General features: G+C 40.4%; 1 protein-coding gene across 1 annotated transcript; it reads left to right on the top strand.

The window, feature by feature from the left end:
- Positions 1 to 1,286: 1,286 nt before the first annotated feature.
- LOC306825631 (transcription intermediary factor 1-alpha-like) lies at positions 1,287 to 11,623 on the top strand. Its single transcript, XM_079346495.1, has 19 exons — positions 1,287 to 1,871; positions 2,062 to 2,180; positions 2,501 to 2,648; positions 3,371 to 3,503; positions 3,593 to 3,709; positions 3,982 to 4,096; positions 4,310 to 4,456; positions 4,560 to 4,674; positions 5,102 to 5,478; positions 7,123 to 7,257; positions 7,343 to 7,448; positions 7,544 to 7,601; positions 7,783 to 7,915; positions 8,688 to 9,040; positions 9,299 to 9,428; positions 10,274 to 10,348; positions 10,784 to 10,933; positions 11,048 to 11,496; positions 11,542 to 11,623. The coding sequence occupies exons 1-18, from the start codon at positions 1,610 to 1,612 to the stop codon at positions 11,285 to 11,287; spliced, it is 2,913 nt and encodes a 970-aa protein (XP_079202621.1). The 5' UTR covers positions 1,287 to 1,609; the 3' UTR covers positions 11,288 to 11,496; positions 11,542 to 11,623.
- The last annotated feature ends 947 nt before the right edge of the window (positions 11,624 to 12,570 follow it).

The following is a 12,570-nucleotide window of genomic DNA, read 5'->3' as shown; positions in this document are numbered from 1 at the left end:
GAGTGAGTCTTAGATTTACATAGTGTACTAATTTTACTGTTACGGTTGTATTTAGGCTAAAATGAATACAGCCAAATGGTCAGAGGTCCAAAAACCGGTAATTTAGCACAGAGAGGTCGAGGCAGAGGGAGGAAAACACATCTAACCTGCTGGTATTGGATTTATATACCAGACTGAAGCAAAGAAATTAGAATTAGGTGGGAAGACACAGTGGCTTAAAGTAAATTTTCCAATGTGTATCCTTATAAGGAAATATGTTTAATATATAATCATATTTGCTGTACTATTAGTGCACACAAACCTTTACAGTTTGTGTAAAAAGCTTCTCTAATCTTTAAAGTGAAGAGGACCTTCATACAAAACAATGAATTAACTAGATGACAAGCTTGCACATGTTATTATAATAATGTAATGATCATATGACTCTGGGATTTAACAATATTGTAAAATAGGTACAGTTTAAAGACTAAGACTCAAAGAGTTGAAGGCAGCCTGAGCTTGGAGCGATGAATTATTATAAATTAATATAACTGATGTGCTTCAGTGAAGCCTATTGTAACAGTCCTCCTTACATGCTTAATGTACGTAATTTGACAGTCAGCCAAACACCATTCAATAATGAGTGAGTCCTGGAGTTAGTTGCTCTTAGATTGATTCACCAGACTGAGAAAGGAGTGAAAACCACAAGACAAAAGAAAATGCACAGATTACTGTCATACCAAAGGTTGATATAAAGAAATACAAACAATTGACTAAATGATAAATGCTGACATACTGCAAATATTTAAAAAAAATATAATACTAAACACTACTGATGCAAAAAGCCTCATAATGCATCACATGAAGAAAACTTCCAGGCAAAGAAAAACATATTTTTCTCGTCTCAGGGCAAAATGAGGGCTGGACTCACAACCATTCAACACTGCTACCATGTTTCTAATGATACACAGCTTCATGTATCCCTTTAATCTTTGTTTTAGAATGCAGGGTGAAGTTGGCCTATTTCTTTATTTATGAAACTCATACTAAAGTATAACTTCACAAGATGCTCCAGGTTTCGGCTGCATCTTTTCTCATATAACTACACTAAAACAATGACTTTAATGTCCTAAATGCATCACACTCAAACAAATGCAATGCTCGTAAATGTATGACTTTCCTCTCTGACGACTTTATTCTCCAAAATGTCTGATTTCCTGCCCTCCTTAATGTGGCCCTAATACTCCTTAGTGTAGAAGAAATCCAATCTGACTCTCATCATAACGTGCGCACTGTTGACCCCACCCCTCGTGCCGCAACGAGCGCGAGCGGTGCAATTTGAGCAACATTCGCGGCACACGAGTAAGCGACACCCTCACACGGAGATATTTCACGTTTTGGTTTCAAGTAAGTAGCATATGTCCTCATTTTACGCAAAGCAAACACATGCACAATACTTAGACTACCTTGTAAACACCGCTGTTTAAACAATTGGAAGAGAAGATGGGATGCAGGTGTGTGAGGATGCTCCACTCGGTACAGTAATTTGGAGTCTGCTCTGCTCACCTGTCCGAGAATATATCGTCATCGCAGGAAAAAAAAAGGTTGAAACACGGAGGGACGTATAGAAATGCAGGGCTTGGCGGATGCCGCTGTCATCGTTGTGGAGAACGAAGCTGAGAGCATGCAGGTGCACGAGGGAAGGTCCGGTACAAGCGGACAGAACCACCTGGACACGTGCCCAGTTTGCCATCTCAACTTCGCGAGTCGCGAGCCCAAACTTCTCCCGTGTTTGCACTCCTTCTGCAAGAAGTGTTTACCTCCACCCTCCAGGAATCTGGCCATGATGACGGAGCCGCCACACTCCCAGGTTGACAGGGCGACCAAACCGCGTGAGTCACTTTGTTTACAAACACCGACCATGAATCATTGGAAGAGCTTCCATTCATGTCAAAGAGTCATATCTTTTGTGTATTTATGTTTGTCGACTGTCTGGTGCCATGTCAGTTCAGCTGCACATGGGTCGCACTTCAGTCATACTAATCAAGATTTTGTTATGATGTGCTTCTGTTGTGGTTGCAGTGAATGTGATCCGCTGCCCTGTGTGCAGACAGGAGTGTATGGAGGTAGATGTGATCGAAAACATCTTTGTGAAGGACTCAGTTGAGGCTCCAAGCAGCACAGTGGAGAAGACTGTCCAGGTTAATTTGCAAAATTCATTATTACATATGGACAACAATGATACTAGGATCATGCCTTTAATAGACCTACATGATTTATAAGCTTGATGGGCTTGTGCTTGGAGAGTCTGAACTGGGAAGATGTGACGAAATGGGGTATTTAGATATGTCTGATTATTCGTCTTGATGTTGTTTTATTTTGCTCAAATACATTTGCTTCTACACAACAAATGATTTGCCCAATAGCATGTCATATTGTTTTCTACCTGTCTGTGGACTTATTGTTATCATGTAATAAGTATTATCAGCCAGCTATGAATTGTTGTCTCATCTATCCGTAGTTCTGTATGACCTGCGACGACAACACCAAAGCTGCAGGATTTTGTGTGAACTGTGTTGAGTACCTGTGTGCCACCTGTGTGGATGCCCACCAGAGAGTCAAGTTCACCAGAGACCACACAATCAGGCAGAAAGCAGAAGTATCACAAGGTATCCTAACCTGGTTCAAACCCAGTTTGTCTTTCTCTATGTTTTCCTCTCAGAACACTTCGGGTGTTTCCATGGCAAAGGAAAGAGCTATTGTGAGATCAGTTTTGTGATCTCACAATTTTTTTTTTCTGGGAGTAGATGATGATTTAATCCAACACAACATTTAAATAGTTAAATGCATCAATGTTGAATATTCTCTCTGGACATGCTGATACACTTTACTCGAATAATACGTTAGATCACATAGTAGAACTCACAATTACATCCTGGAGCATTTTTGATGGCTGTTTAAATTGTGAGTGATGAAGTGGTACTGTAGTAGACTTTCTCATTCAAATAAATAATGAAACAGCTAAATCTAAACTACATTCAAATACTATATTTAGATTAGCAGTTTACACAAAAAAAGGCCTGATGCTCATTATTACAAGCAACACATTAAATTAGCCACAGGCAGGAACAAATGAGAAAAGATGGATCTGATTTAATTTATTTCAGACATTGAATACTGTTGCTTTTACTGTTTAACCCAAAAAGTACTCATTGCTAACCATATTGTATCCATGCCTTAGGAAAATATTCCCTTTGCTGGACTTTGTATCAGACATTTCATATGTAAACTCAATATGCTTTACAGAAGGGTGGGCGGGGACCATTGATGGATGGAGATGGACAGCTTCTGTTATGTATTTCAGGTGATAAGGCTTGTCATTTTTCCCCAGAGGTCCATGGTGTGTCGACTCTGAGGCCCATGTTATGTGACATCCACAAACAAGAACCACTGAAGCTGTTCTGTGAGACCTGTGACCTGTTAACCTGTCGGGACTGCCAACTGGCCAAGCATAAGGACCACAAGTACAGTTGATCATTTACAGCCTAATGTAAACTTTATAGCAAGGGTACTTTTATATTGTATCTGCTGACTTGATGCTGATGTCAATTAGTTACCAGTTCCTTGAAGATGCCTATTACAACCACAAACAGCACATGGAGAACTTGACCCAACAGCTGCAGGAGAAAAAGAAAGTGATTGAAGAGGTATCAAAGTCCATAAACAGTGGGTATGTATTTCCACAGGATTACATAGTGTGAGAAGAACTCTAGAACATATATATATAAAAAAAATGAAGGGTCTCATGTATTTTAAAGATCTAAAAAGGGTGTTTCTTTTTCCATGTGACCTTTTAAGTGTCATGAACAAGAAAGTCTGATTATTTCAAAAAGAAAGAAAATGTAAATCCAACATGAAGGAGATGTCTTTACATTTTTTTATTTCCAAAATGTGAGCTCTTTGCATAGAATGATAAAAAAATGTCAGATGTATGTTTTACAGACTCCTCCAGGTTGAACAAAACCGTACATCTGTTCAAAATGAAATAAAGAAATCCATCTGCACTTTGATTCTGGAGATAAACAAGAAGGGCAAGATGCTGGTGAATCACCTTGAGGTATGATTAAAACCTTGGTTTATATACAAACATAATATTGTGAATGTATCACTTTTACCCTGTGCTGTAGACTTCCTGTACCTTCCTGTGGTGTTGAATCCAGAAGAACATTACATTCTCGCTATCTGAGTCGACTGTTTTACCCCGAGGCCTCGAGCGCATACCCTCGAGCTGTTTGAACACTGCAGTTGTTCACTTATTCATGTTTTCCAGGCTGTAACAAAGGATCATGAGAATGTCTTGCGAAAACAACAGGAGGACATCGGGTATCTTTCCAGACACCTGGATCATGTCATCAACTTCACCAAATGGGCCATAACCAGGAGTAGGGGCACGGGGCTGTTGTACTGTAAACGTTTGGTAAGGGTATTTAGATGTGAGTTACGAAAAGCATACAGCATGTTCCCACTTCACCACAAGTGTCCATCTCTTAAAATTATTAATATCAGCCCGTCTGTTGCAGATTCTGTTTCAGATTGGAAACCTCCTGCGGGCAAAATGTAGTACCTCGTTTGTACCACAGAACACTGTTCGCTTCCAGTGTCGAGCCTCATACTGGGCCTCAAATGTTGATTTGGGTAAGAAAGACATCTCCCTGTTCTGAAAGCCAAATTACAGCAGCCAAATTGATTATTTTGTCTGGACACAGTTTACATTTGTATTTTTTTTTTTCAATGTTTTTGTCGTTTTTCATCAACATTTGTGCCCGTCTAATCACACTGTTCATTTCCACAGAAGTTTGAACTTTAGCAGCTTAAATGCATGCAATGCTGTATACAATAATGGACATGGTTAATTGATTTAAATGTATGTGTAAGGAGGAACCGCTGCTTTAGAGTTTCTTGTACTTTATAAACTTTAACAATTCTCCCAATAAGCCTCAAAGTGTCCAAATTTTCAACAGCAACTTTGCCCAAGTCCTCTCCACAAAAGTTTGGTCTGCATTGTATATTTGTCATCCATACTTGTAATTCTCATCCTGCCTCTATGTATATACTTCCGCAGGCTCTTTAGTGGTGGAGAATGTGCCAGGACACCAGCTGGGTGGATTTCAGGGCATCCCTCATCACCTCAGCCACCCTGGGCAGCCACCCTCAGGCTCACCTAACAGCTTTGCCATGGGAGCCCCCCATAATACTCTGGCCCAGCTCCAAATGCAGGTGGACAAGCTGAATAGGCATGTCCGCTGGCAGCCCCAGCCCCCTCCTCCTCCCTGGACGTCGTACCAGAGTGTCCATCTGCAGAGAACTGTCCCGGGGTCCCTGCAAGGAGCCATTCCCTCCCACAGTATGCAGCCCTCACCAGGCCACAGGTTTACGGTGCCTCCTCCCAGACATGCCAGCCCAACGAGCAGCTTATCAAGCCCTGGGTTTACACCCCAGGTTAGTGTGTGTTTCTATGTGAGTGTGCATTTGTGTTGTGTCCGTTTGACAGACAAGTCCTCTGAACAAACTTGGACAGCAGATGGCACTGTCCTAAATAGAGCTGACAGCCTTCACATCCTGGGCAATCTATGTCAAGATACATTTAAATCTAAGACAAGCGACTAAAAATCATTAATAAAAGAGCTAAATCTGCGGTGCAACAGGGACCACCATTGGACAGAGGACAAAAGATTAAATAAAGTGTTGATATTATCAAGTCATCTCAAGTTGTTTAGTCTACTCGACAGGGTGTTTTGATTCCAGCTCTAAAGTATAGGCCCATTCACACACAATACTTGCTTGTGTATGTACACAGAAATAGCTGTGTTATGAACAAGCTGTTATTATTGCACAATGGACTCCTTACAGAAGAAATACCCAGTGGTTATATGTTTCACTTTCAGTCTGTGTTTGGGCTGGGTTGCATGCTGTAGTCATGCCTGAGTTAGTTGTCATATGATACTTTAACTGTTGTTTCTCTTTATTTCTTATCATCAGTTTAGGACAGAGCATGCCTGTTGTTGTTTTGTTCGTGAGTGCAGCTGAAGGCCCCGATTCATCTGACAGTGACCCTAAAGCATTCATGTAGTTTGAATGCATAGAAGAGCTGACATTATTATCAAGTTTCTGACCTTTCAAGTAGATTCTGATATGGGTTAAATCATTTCAAATAGCAGTTACCGAAAGAGTAGATGATGCATTCCATAGAGTGGTTAATTTAATAGCCTCTGTATACTTAGTTTAACATGTTATAGTTTACAGAATCACCGGTTGTGGCTCAGTGAGAGTCGTTCATTTGTCAACCTGAAGGTAGGGGGTTTGACCCCCGGCTCCTGCAGCCACATGTCAAATGTGTCACTTAACCTCAAGTTCCCGCTGCTTCATTGGAGCCGTATGAATAAGCGTGAATTGGACTACTTATTTCTGATGGTCACTTTACAGATCAACCTCGACCATCACTGTGAATGTGTAAGTGTGACCTGCAGTGGAAAAGTGTGCAGTGTACTTTTAGATTTTAAATGTTTTATTATTTGAAACAATTTAAACTGTGGCAGGAAAAGTTGACCTCATAAAGGCAGCTTTGCATAAAAACGCATTTTAGAAAATTGGTTTCGATGCCTTTTAAGTAAGTGTTTATGAATTAAAACAGTGCTTGGAATATTTAGATATTACACTTTAAACAGGCTGCTATGGTCCTTTTGGGTTTGCAAAAGCAAATGAGACATGTTCAATTAGTGTTTGTATATTATCTGCAAAATGTTATTTTTATTTGAGTTTTCTTTTAAGAAAGATGATCAACTACACCTTCAGCATTTCCTGTATGCAAATACATTATTCAACAATAAGGTTCATAAAACAACATTTCCCAGCCTATTAAAGATCTACCTGGATCTCCTGGGTGTTTCCTTTCTTTTCTTTGTGGTTTAGTCGTCTCTGCACCGGTCGTTGCTTGGGGGCCTCGACCCACAGAGCCAGCATCAGTGTACTAAAGGTGCAGCCTTTCATCTCCACCTCCATCCTAACATGCTGACAGGAATGTAGCATGAACATGATTGCATCATTTCTATTCATCTCTTCTGTTTCTCCTTCTTTTATTTGAAGCCTCTGAGGATGAAGGGGAGCATCCCCAGCTACCAACCCAAACCCATGGACGTGGTTTCCTCTTCCCCTCTGTACACACACACAACACCAGTGCCTGTTAGGGGAGGAGTCAGTTCATCACAATCTAGGCACATGGAAAGTATCTCTATCTTCAAAGGTGAACCATATTGGCATGTTATTTATTGTCAGTGAATTCAACAACATGCTTTTCTGTGTTCAGATTGATCCAGCATATCTGAATAGTAGTAATGGCTCAGGTGGTCCAGTCTATATGATGAAAAGAGACTGTCCCCAGAGCCTGCTGCCATTTTTGCCACACAGAAATCGTAAGTCTGTGCCATACGTAGGTATCACTTGTTTTTTTTCTGCAGACTATACATAAAGCAGGATTTTTTTAAAGGATATTTTTAATTCTCTCAAGTGCAAGCACAGCAGTGTTCACCAGGGTACGCTGCTGTATCCCCGGAGGAGAAACCAGGGTGAGGACTCAGCTGCAAACACACACACATTCACACAAAAAGCACAGGTTCTCTCTCTCTTTTTCTAATTACTGTGCTTCAGTGAAAAGTACTGCTTTTATACAACATATGTCGCTTTTTGACTTATATTCCCTCCTGTGAATTCTGCTTGATTCTGATTGGTCCTTGCTTTTCTCCCAAGGCCTGTTTCCTGGAAACCTCCAGAAACACAGCATGCTAATGGAGCAGTGGGATCAGCTGCCAAGAAGAGACGAAGGTCATCACCAGGGCCCATCATAGTCATTAAAGATGAGCCAGATGATGACAGAAGCTTTGTAAGGAGACAATTAAAACAGTCCAAATAAAGTATTCTATCTTTATTGAAGATGTTAATTTTGACATTTATAAGTGAGAATTGAAAAAAATAATTGCATAATTTCAACAGCTGAGGTCTTATTTTGAGAGTGTTAGCCATCCTTTTCATCAGCGGTGGTCTTAATTCTGTACTATCCACATTAACTGGGCACATCTGGACACAAAGGGACTATTGCTACAATGAACTAAGACAGGGAAACAAACTTAGTCAGTTGCTCAGAGTTATTTTTTGAAGATTTATGTACTTTTTTGCCTTTATTTGATAGGAAGTAGGAAATCTGGGTAGAGAGGGGTGGGGAGTGACATGCAGGAAAGGAGCAACAGGTTGGACTTGAACCTGTGCTGCCAGCTTGGTGGATGATAGCCTCCATACATGGGGCCCGACCTCACTGCTTGGCCATCTGCGCCAACCGATTTTTTTAAATGTGTTTTTCTGGAGCTAAAAAAACAAGATTGGGTCCCATGACAATAAAAAACATTATTTCTAATTAGACAGAAAAAACTGCATTCATGGTAAGGTTTTCTAAATGTTTGTTGCTTCTATACTTTAATACCATGTGTTTTGAATTGATCTCTATTATTTTAATGATTGATAGTAGCCAAAAATTATGACTTAAAGCTTTATTAAAAAAAAACCCAACAACACTATATCTGCGGTCAAATTTTCCACAGGTAGATTTAATGACTGCAATATTTATAGAACTTTGTTTTCTCTTTGTTTGTGGATTCCAGGTACATACCAACCAGAGAGCCAGCCTCCCTGACAGCACAGGTGATCAACCCCAAATGAGTGCTGGAGGAAAGCCCAACAAAATCCCAAATCCTCTTCAAAGCCCTGACCAAGAACTCCAAAGCCCATCACAGCCTCCAAACATTCCCTGGGACCAGAGTAAGGCCCATACTCCTAACCAGATCTCTTCAGCGGGAGGAGCACAGCAGGCAGACCAGCATCAAGCGTCGCTGGAAGCCTCGAATGAAGTTGTCTGTGCTGTGTGTCAATCTGGGGGAGAGCTGCAGTGCTGCGATAAGTGTCCCAAGGTGTTTCACCTTTCATGCCACGTTCCAACTCTCCTCAGAACTCACAGGCAAGTTCTGTCGGGGAAATGTATTTAATGCCGGTCTAAGATGGAAAATTCCAGTTTATACCAAAATCAAGGAATTATGGTCCTCTGTGTGATGAAATACGACCCTCCAGCTGTATAACAATGAGTTTTTGACAAGTCCCTTTCACTTTGTGCAGCTTTGAGGTTCACATCTGACTGTAGGACTGTGCTCATGTTAATAGATGTTCCTGCTAACCAGCTGTAACGTTGATTTATTGTGTCTGGATTGTCTCTTTCCAGTGGGGAATGGTTTTGCTCTCTCTGTCGTGACCTGTTAGTGCCTGAGATGGAATATGAAAGCAAACCTGAAGCCAATACAGTGAAGAGGGAGCCTGATTGTGAGGGAGGATTCCCTCCTGTGGACAAAAGAGTCAGTATTCATCTTCTTTTAACAAGAAAATTATAGAATTTCAGTAACCATAAAGAAAGAATCGTAAAGTAAGCCTTCAAGATCCAGTTTGGTTTTAAGTCAAATATTTATCAACTTTTCTTACCAAGGCCAGGTGATTAAAATAGCTCTACATACATAATATTATAGTTGCATAATTATTATCTTTAAAATGGTGCATTCCAAAATCCATCACTCTGATTGCAAACATGCAGCTAACCTGAGCATGAGGTTTATTCCTCGACAAAGATCCCACTCTAATTCAGTTTACAAATCTTCGAGCCCCCTCCTCCAGCTCCTTTATCTGATAGAATCACTCTAAAATCACTTCTCACTCCTGCTTTAGTACAAGAAGTGCATGTCTCTCATGTTATTATGTGTGAATTATAGCACCAGACATCCAGTTTTCCTGACCTTGTTCATGAAGGCAGCGATCTTAAAGTCTTCAGAACAATGCTAAGAGACAAACTTAGCACTGTATGCTAAGGTTGCTAAAAAAACGACAGCTGCGCAATTACAATTATTTTGACAAATCCTTTGAACTGATGATGGCGTCGAGAAGTTGTTGTTTTTTTCAGTCATGTTGCATTATTTCACTGGTCTTCAGGAAACAAAGTCAAATATTCTACATAACTGAAAAATAATTTTTCAACTAACATTCAAAATGTTTGAATCTAGATTGTAGCGTCTCTTTTAGTATTAATATGTTGACTATAATACAGCAGGTGTCAGGTTTAAATGATAAACAGAGGCGATCGGTAAATTGTACAGTTTTATCTGTTATTAATGGACGTGTATTAAGTCAGCTGTCTTTTGTGTGGCTGCAGAAGTGCGAGAGGTTGCTGCTGCTCTTGTTTTGCAGTGACCTGACATCAGACTTCAAAGAACCCTTATCCCCCTTGGTGAGTCTGAAAGCATGGCTGACCACAGGCAACAAGTTAACAAGATTAATGTTACAGGGTGTTACTGTAACTGTCATCTTAATGATGTGAAATATGCAGCGTTTATAAAGTCAGTGACAGAGCAACATTAACAAGATAACACAAATAAAACATGTTTTTCTTTTGCTGATAGAGAGTGCGTAGGGATTGTTATTGCACATTAGCTATGATTGATTACATAATATCTATGATGTCCTTTATGTGCATTGCATTTAACACCACGGGCCAATCTTTTCTGTACCTTTACAAGAAAATTGGGGGTAAAGTGTGTAACCTCTTGTGCACACTGCTGACATGCAATATAAACTGTGTGTGAGTCATTAGTCTTCATTTTGCTGCAACTTCGCCCAGTGATATGTTATTGGTGTATTATCTCCCCCTCTCTAAATACTGTAGGTATGTGCTAATGACAGGCAGTCTATAAAGGGACCACTAAACCTTCCCAGTGTGAGAAAACGACTGGAGGCCCAACTGAGTGTGTGCTACCAAAGCCCTGCAGAGTTGGTATCAGACGTCAGGCTTGTCCTCAGGAACTGTGAAAGTGAGGTACTCTAGAAAGAACCATCTGCGAGAAGCCCCTCTCTACAGTTTTTATATAGCTCTTCACACCTCGTAATCAAATGTTTTAAACTCTCATTCCCTCCTCTTATTTGCTGGCAGGCTGACACAGAGGTCACCATGGCAGGCAGGAAGCTTAAGGATCTGTTTGAAGACCATCTTAAAATCACCTTCCCTGACCAGACCTTTCCAGAAATCAAACTGGAGATGATTCCTGCTGCTCCCTCTGACTTTCAACTCTCAATTCTTGTTAGTAAATCCCAGCATGCAAAGTGCCAGCACACATGTTCAGACTCCCAGGCTACACCAAACTGCCCAAACGAGGAGGAGAGAGTCGTATGAGGAAAAACGTCTTTTTTAATCACATTGGTATTTGACAACACTGCCAGCTCCAGAAAATGTAGGGTTTGTTACGGTTTATTACAAACATTTATGATACAAAGTTACCTCCGGGTAAACATTTTTTAAAAGTTTAATGATTAAGTTGTATTGCCAGCTAACAATTTATAATGAAGCGTACCAATCGATGTACCTTTTCTCTCTGGCTAAATGTCGAAGACTCGACACATACATGCAGCTCTTCTTGGTGTATACAGGGTGAAATTGGCTTTTCCTTTTATTGGTAACATTATCAATCTGACTCATCTGTCTGCTCTGACCAAGGGAAAGTCTGCAAATAGTCTTATGTTGCGGTCAGCTTTTCATATGTTCATCCTGCTTAACACTTTGTGTGTAAATACAAGTCACGGCAGGAAGGACGACTGATTTGAGCTTTGATGTCTCATCCTATGAGTTAATGTTATAAAGGTTTATTTTGTGTATGGTTTTATTCATGTAAGTTTATTTAAGAAAATGCTTTTATTGTGAAGAGCTAACACGTTGTGCACATGCTACCTGAGATGTTTTCTATATATATATTTATATATATATATATATATATAAATTAAATATCATTTTTCTTGTCAAATCAAAGAGCCATAACACTAAACCTTCTTCCATGGAAGTGACATACAGGGTTCAATAAAATGAGTTTATTCATTTATATGCACCTTTTAACTGAGTATGTTTATTTATGTCCTACTTAAACAGTATGAGTGGCCTCATCACAAGTCAAACATTACGGGCCAGAAAAGCTACATTCTCCTTTAACAAGCCTCCACATTTGTTTCCTAACAGTGATCGAGTCCTCTGGGCCCCGCAGTGCAGCATGCTTACTGTCCCACTGGGTTAGCGGCTCTCTGCTGATTGACACAGACATGGCAAGACGAGCATTGTTGAGCTTCAAAGGAACTGTACTTCAACCTCAACAACAAGATTAACACTGTTTGAATGCGACCTTGGCCACTCCAATTTCCTCCACCTGTGAGCAGGGAGGTCAGCGCACGCTGCTGGTTCCTGTTAAAGCCCAGAAGTGGATTTGGAGTTGAAGAGGGAGGGGCTGGAAGTTTCTGGAAAGTTAGCAGACACGAGAAGTTGGCGGAAGATGTTCATTTTGGAGAGTTGATGGACTAGTACTGGCTTGGCTCTCGTTTTGGGGCATTCTTCATCTGTTTTATTGCCTGTAAACACCAATTATCTCTTTTCAACAGTGCAAAGATAAGATAAAGGTGAGATCACCCATGACA

Source organism: Symphodus melops (genome assembly GCF_947650265.1).
Source record: "Symphodus melops genome assembly, chromosome: 6".
NCBI classification, from domain to species: domain Eukaryota; kingdom Metazoa; phylum Chordata; class Actinopteri; order Labriformes; family Labridae; genus Symphodus; species Symphodus melops.
Note: the sequence above shows the minus strand (reverse complement) of the source record. Positions and strands in the feature narration are given on the sequence as shown.